The 7,421-nt window shown below is 36.8% G+C and overlaps 1 protein-coding gene across 1 annotated transcript in view; it reads right to left on the bottom strand.

Annotated features, from left to right (window-relative positions):
- Window positions 1-7,421, bottom strand: part of Plekha5 (pleckstrin homology domain containing A5) — a 211,703-nt gene that overhangs the window by 78,664 nt on the left and 125,618 nt on the right. Inside the window, exons 2-4 of the mRNA XM_010616198.3 lie at window positions 4,138-4,221; window positions 2,845-2,965; window positions 404-508 (exon numbers count right to left, since the gene is read on the bottom strand). Coding sequence (XP_010614500.1) covers window positions 404-508; window positions 2,845-2,952 — 213 coding nt within the window. The 5' untranslated portion in view covers window positions 2,953-2,965; window positions 4,138-4,221. The remainder of the gene's footprint in view (window positions 1-403; window positions 509-2,844; window positions 2,966-4,137; window positions 4,222-7,421) is intronic.

The raw sequence follows: 7,421 nt of genomic DNA, 5'->3' as shown, positions 1-7,421 counted from the left end.
AAAAAAAAAAAAAAGACAGAACAAAAACCTCAGAAGAGAGGTTAGAGTACAGAACCAAAACTTTGAAAGGAGTCATAAAAATCTCCAAGTATTATCAGATTTCTACTGAGATAATGTTAGCACAGTATTCCTAAGACGCAGAATATATTTAATTTTAAACTTAAAAATACATATTACAAACATGCCCAGCAATCTCTGTTCTGTGGAACAGTCACTCCCTTTTCTGTCTTTACTGTTTTTCTGACATTGTTCAGAGGTAACAGAAGTCAAACAATCTGGGTGGCTGTTCTGTGGTTCCTTCTCCACTTCACATACATTTATATAATTGTCTTAGCAACATTCAGCCCAGAAGGTTTCTTTTGATTTTGCCCTTTGCTTCACATCAAATGAGAGAAAGAAATACCTGTTTATAAAGCCAACCGCGTCTGACCACAGGTGCATTAGGATTTCTTTTAATTGAATTTGACCTCTTTCCAAAATTATGCACTTTTTTTGAAGATCGTGAAGTCTAAACAGAAAAGAGCGTGACAGAAAAATGTGTTATTAATGTCCAGAGAATTGGCCTGATTGTTAGTTTTTTTTTAATAACATCTTTTTTCAGAAATTATTAAACCCACTTTTGCTGGCTGGGTTGTTTCAAGGGTAAGAATGCTATACAAAGCATTCTCCCTGAGGATATTACAAAGAGATCATAAAGTTTAGAACCCTTTAAAATCTGGATATACAATTTTTAAAAGACACAGTATGTAGCAGTAGTTTGTCCTATCTGCTATATAAAATGAAGAGACTGAGTAAAAACTGATAAATTAAAAATAAACCAATGGTAGAACTTTTTGTTTTGTATCTGCATTCAATAGTGTTTTAATTAAAGACAGTTAACGGCATTAAGTCAAGGAGAACTACTCAGATATTCAATGTAAACAAACACATCACATCAAGTCAAAGAAGACCGGAAGAACCCACCTAATGTCATACATGTTATTTTCTTTGTAGACAACTCTGAACGTAAATGATGTCCGACAGATGGGGCGCACATAGGACACGTAGTCTTTTAAAATACTGCCATAGTCACCATGAAGATTTATTTTGGCAGGAATGGCAATGGTAATCAGCAAACACAAAAACAATGATGCTGACTTTGAGTTTCTCTCTAAGGGGTAAGTAGTATCAAATTATTTCTTACTTTTCAACTTATCTCAAACCTCTGAAAAGCCAAGTGCATTTCATCAGACTTTTTTTGGTGAAGCTTTTGTTAGTGTGCAATAGAACTGAAGGCCAAAGTCAACAACGTTTTCCCTAAATTAGTTTTAAACAGATAATACTTAGGTACAACAAAGCTCAATGGTATGGGAAGATACGGGCCACCTACTCCTCAGGCCCAGGCCCCAGCATCCAGCATTCCCACACTGAAGTGCCCAACATCGCTGTGCGCATGCGCATGTCTGTACATCTAAAAGCAGAGTCCTCGTAGTTATGCAGTACAGTACCTTTCTCACCTGGCTGCACACACAAAACCCACTTTTCTGTTCCACTCCTTGTTGGAGCTCACTAGATAAAGAGAATGCCTATCTGCCTCCACCACTGTCAAACTTTTTGACCTGCGTAAATCTTGTAGGTGTAAATGGTGTCTTTTCTTGTTGTGACTAACATTTTTCTCATGAGACTGAAACTCTTTTCCATGAATTTAAAGAATAAGTTCCATTTCCTTTACTGAGAATTGATTTTATATAATTGCCTATTTAAAAACTGTCTTCTCATTTTTTCCCCTTACCTCTGCCCTCCCTTCACCCCCTCCTCCCCTCCCCATCTACAAACACTTTATTTTCATCTTTTCATTCTCTCACATTTTTCCAATGAATGTAACTGTACTGTATCCCTAAAATGTACCAATAAACTCAAAGCTGGAAAAAAAAAACCCGTCATAAGCCCTTTTCTTATTGATTTACAGCAGCTCTTTAATTTTAAAGGAATGACTCATTGTTATGTTAATTTAGGATATTCTACATAACTGATAATTATATGTGGTTCATTATCTCATTATTTTACATTACTACGTCTGGGTTTTGTGTCATATTTCTGAAGCCCATTGCACTGAGCAGCTTCTGCTTCTTCTTTTCAATCACGCATTGTTTTTTCTAACCTTCTATAAGATTGTTTTCAACATTTCAATAACTGATCCATCTGGATATGGGTATAAATTAGAAGCACAGGTCCAATTTTCTTTCTAGACAATGACTCAGTGGGCCTCAACCCATTTATCCTATCATTTCTCTAGATCTTAATTTAAGAACGGTAAGCACTGTGCTCCGTTATACTGTTGGCTATCACGTGTTACTAATGTATTAATGTTATTTGAAAATTTATTGACTTGCAATATTCTACAAAATTTTATTTAACATCTCGACAGGCACTTGAATGATATTATAGTTGTCTATTATCCATTTTCTAACAATAATCATCATTTATTACAATTGTTTTACTACTATAAAATACATGTTTCTTGCACCTTAGGCTTTCATATCATAAGAAAATCTTATTTCGAGGTTATTATATTTATTTTCCCTTTAAATCAAGCTAGTTCAAGAAAGTGCCCTTGACTCATGCAAACATCAGTATTTGCAAAATTATCAAAATCTGAACCCTGTACTTAAAAGTCATTAAGTTACAATCGTATTACTTTAAATTTTAAGCAATTGCCCCTTAAATCAATTACTTCTAACATAATTAAATCCATGTAATAACAAAAATGTGATGATTATTCTATAATTCTAAGTCTATTATGAGTAATAACAACAGATACTAGCTACCACTTATCAATAAATAACAGTAAGCAAAGTAACTTACTCGTCCTACAGGGCTCATTGGATGTACTGCATAATCTGAAGACATATTATGGTTAGAAGCTTCATTTATCATACTTATAGGTCGTTCCTTCTTTTCTTCAGATGTCATTGTTGCAACAGTCCTAAAAATATAATAGATGAAAAGCTAGGAGTTGCTATATTTAAACTTTTATTTTAGTAATGCTTCCCCTATAGTTAACTATGCAGGTGTTCTTTTATCTCTCAAAAGAATTAGATATGAGATACTCTAAAGTAGTATCTGCAACTATGTTAAGCATTTAGAACACTTCGGCCATAGCTAGGCATGGTGGTACCCACTTGAATCCCAGCATTTGAGGGTCATGCTTATTTTAATAGCACTGCTATAGGTATTCTACTTGGTCATCCAACTGGAAAATTAAAAATGAATTAAAAGGGGTTAGGAATATAGCTCAGTGGTAGTGTATGATCTGCATGTGTGAGGCCCTAGGTTCAAGTCTCAATGTCAGAAAAGAATTATAAGATCAACTATTCTAATATTAAAAGTATCAAATTATTATCTGTGAATAGATTTATAATTTATAAAACATTTTTATCCTTTAATCTCAGCTACTTGTGAGGTTGAAGCAGGAGGTTTGAAACAGTTCAAGGTAACTGTGGACAATTTAGGGAGACCCTGACTTAAAATAAAAAATAAAAAGGGCTAGGTATGTAGCTCAGTGGTACAGCGCCCCTGTGTTCAATCTGTAGTACTGCAAAAACAAAAACATCTTTAGATCTCTTTCCCTGAATGATTACAAAAATCTTGGGAGCCGGGTGTGGCAGTGCACCCTGTAATCCCAGCACTGGGAGGCGGAGGCAGGAGGATCTCTGTGAGTTCAAGACTAGCCTGGGCTAGTGAGTTCCTGGTCAGTCTCAACTACATAGTGAGAGCTTGTCTCAAAAAACAAAAACAAAAACAAAATCCTGGGAAATGGTAATTACAACTATCCTAAAGATAAGAAAATTGAATTCAAATTAATTTAGTATTGTGAACAAGTTTATAGTTTCTCTAACTTGTATCCTGGGTTTGAGAGCTTATTTCTTTTGTTTCAACTCTCATGAAAATTAGCTTCTGAAATTATATTTCTCATGAAAACAAATTTTTTAAAGTCACATTTCAATGACATACACAGCGAGCAGCTGGCATTCTGTTTAACTGACTGCAATGTCCAGACTAGAAAAATATTATATTTTGCTACATTAAATATGGATCACTGCAAGTGCATATACAAACCTCATTTTAAACACAGCCATTCTATGAAACTTTACTTACTGTTCATTCACCACAAAAATACAGTTGTCCTGCGATGGCTGTCCTGTGACTGGGTGTTTGCAGGTCACTTTCCTTTCATTATGGCTGAAAAAATAAATAAAAAAGAGTATGTAGCACCACAAATGCTTTTCTAATACTGTGAAAGCAAAACACACATTTCTTCATTATCTTCTGCAGCATTAAAGTTATGGAACAAAGGAGATGAAATTCAAACCAACAACCTGATGAAATTCCTAGAATACCTTTTCTACTCGCTGATGTAGGTGTATATTTGTGTGAATGCTACTTACAGCTCTGCAATACCACTAAATTCACTCCTACTTCCTCTGAGCTATTTCTTTCTTCTCATTATTTTATAAACAAAGGTGTGTTGATTTGGTTCACAATAAGTATATTTTACATTTCATAGGTGGGCCTGAAAAATAAGTTTGAGTTTTAGCTGTATCTATTATTTTATAGCCCCATTTCAGTGCACTAAAGATCTAACAAATTTTTCCAAATTCATATATGGAAAAATATATCTAGCAGTACTGGGGCCCCAGTGCATTAAAAAATAGAAGTTACCCTGGGAAAACAATGATTTGCATTAATCTGCCTACAAAAGGATCTTCATATGAATAAATGTAGAAACATGAAGAGAAAGAATAATCTTTGTTATGTTTATTGAAAAACATTCTTGTTATGTTACTAAAACAATCCTTGTGCTTCCTTCAAATTGAAGGATGACTATTTTTGGAGAATAACATCTTTATCTAGGAAATATTCTTTTTATGTTGAGTTATAAGATTAGATTCCTTACTGTTTTCTTGAAATGAGAGAAGAAAAAAGACTAAGTGAAAACATTAAATGCCCCAAAGTATGCAAACTATGTTGGTAAATTACGTACTCTGTTATCTATAAATTAATAATTTTCCTGTTAGGTCACTCCATAAAGTAACCTGCTAGAAAGAGCTCTCATCAGGCTGCCTGACCTTAGAAAATGTGCTTTGGTCATGGAGAAAGCAGTCAGGTTGGAACCTGAAAGTCCCCACTCTGTCAATGCAATGTAAGTGGGCACCCACATGCGAAAGCTCTCTGGTACACACTTCAGTTTTTTTCCTTTTGACTTGTAGCTTAGTATTCTGAAATCTTACCCATTAAACAAAACTGAAATCGTATAAAAGGTACAGATATAACTTTCTAAAATTACATAGTGAGTACTGGAGCAGAGTGATTCCTGGGCCACAGTTGTTATTTCTGTTATTTATGAAATGGCCGAACACACACAGGACTACTAAAAATTACCTGGCTCCTGTGCTTTGGTCTGTTTAAAGAGGAATTTAATAGGTATTAAAAGCTGCTGGGTTTGGATATCTGTGGTACTGTTTTCAGTACATAAAAAGCACACAGATCACTTTCTTACCTGCTGACTTAAGCGCAACAACACTAAGGCTTCAGGAGGGTTATGAGTCTATGTAATAAACAGTAAGTAGAAAACAGAAACATAGCAGAGCCTCCGGAGCAAAGTGAAAAATACTTAGGTACTCACACTGGAGGACCACACAGGGAGGGTGTCTTTACTCAGAGAGGGAGAGAGAGAGAGAGAGAGGCAGAGAGGGGAGAGCACCTGGGGAGGAGCAATAGCTGGGGCAGGGATTGGACACCTTCCAGGGAAGAAGGGAGGCCAGGCTGCTTCTGAGGGAGGCGGAGCCTTAAAGAGCTGGAGTCCAGGGAACGGTAGACAAACAGAGGTATACAATTTTTTAATAAAAACCAATATTGCAAGAAGAAAAGAAAAAGCCCCTGTGTACTGCATTATTCCCCGACGCTGTGTCATTTTTCTTGACAGGAACACTGGCGATGCTACCGCTGCATGTTCCCGAGGTGTGACTCCTAACCGCGGCTCCGCGGGGGTGCAGGACGACAGGATGGAAGCGTCTGACCTTCTGCGCACCCACAGGCAGGGCAGATGCGGGAAGTGGACGCATATAAACCAGGAATGAGCTGGGCGTGGTGGCACACGCCTTGTAAGCCTGCCCTCTGAGAGGGTGAGGCAGGATGATGCCCAAACCTGAGCAATTTAGCCACTTAGACAGATCCTGTCTCAAAATAAAATGGGTGAGAATATAGCTCAATAAGAAGCCCTGGGTTCAATCTCCAGTACTGGTAAAAACAAATAGCCCAAATATTCTTTTCCTCAAAAGTAAATGCTACTACAACGAAACTGACATTTTCAGTGTCCAAGGACTATCTACCTGTCCATCTATCTTTATGAATGATGGGGCTTGATTTGTAATTCATTCTGTCTATGAATGAATGACTGAATCTGGCTCTGTAATTCACGCTGGTCTTGAACTCAGTATGTAGCCCAAGCTGGCCTAAAACTTGTGTCAATCCTCCTGCCTGAGCCTCCCGAGTGTTGTGATTACAAGCATGTGCCACCATGCCCAGCTCAAGCACTTTTAAAATTGCAGTGCCTTAAAGTAAAAGAAATAAATTTAAAAATCTTCAGATTCTGCTTCGGTTAAAAGACCATTAACTAAAACAAATAACACCAACAAAATAAAAATCAGAGTATGGTTCTCTAATCATTACATCAAAAGTGAATTAAAACTATGATAAACCTAAATGTCAACCCCAGCTTTAACTGCTCAAAGGCAGCAATTTTCCACCACCTGACAGGACTGTGAGTCCTCTCGGCACAGGCTGCATAAATGTGTTTTTACACAGGCTTCTGTATACTTTAGAATTTATTTTAAATTTAAAAATCATTCTCTTTGTCATGTTAGCATTTACACTGCATTTTACACTCATGTTGCATTTTAAAGTACTGCGATGGCAAAGGGCAAATGTATTTCTAAATCATTCAGTGAACCGAAGAATGAGCTGAACAAATACTGAGTGCCAATAAATGAAATTGCCATGGAACCAGCCCCGTTAATAGGTGGAATTCTTTTAACGGAGCTGGCGCTCGACACCAGGGAGGCAGCTGGCCTGCTGCTAGGCCTTGGCTGCATCAGTACCTGGGCAAGGAGGAGTGTGGCGGCTCGTGATTCCCAGCTTTCAGTTCCACCAAGATCTGCCCCTGCATTATGTACAAGCTGTATATTTTCATTCTATCCTTGCCATACTTCTCTGTAGTTAACTAGTTTTTTTTTAATTAAAAAAATTGTTTTCTCTTCTGAAAGGCTTCAAAATTCTCAACAAGAATATCATCAGTTTTGCTGCAAATGTGTTTGCTAGGAAATGTTCCAAGGTGATTCACACATTAAAGCACGATGTGATCATCATATAAACTGGGTTTG

Source organism: Fukomys damarensis, unplaced genomic scaffold, assembly GCF_012274545.1.
Source record: "Fukomys damarensis isolate Sample0158 unplaced genomic scaffold, DMR_v1.0_HiC HiC_scaffold_19, whole genome shotgun sequence".
In the NCBI taxonomy this organism is placed as follows: Eukaryota; Metazoa; Chordata; class Mammalia; order Rodentia; family Bathyergidae; genus Fukomys; species Fukomys damarensis.
Note: the sequence above shows the minus strand (reverse complement) of the source record. Positions and strands in the feature narration are given on the sequence as shown.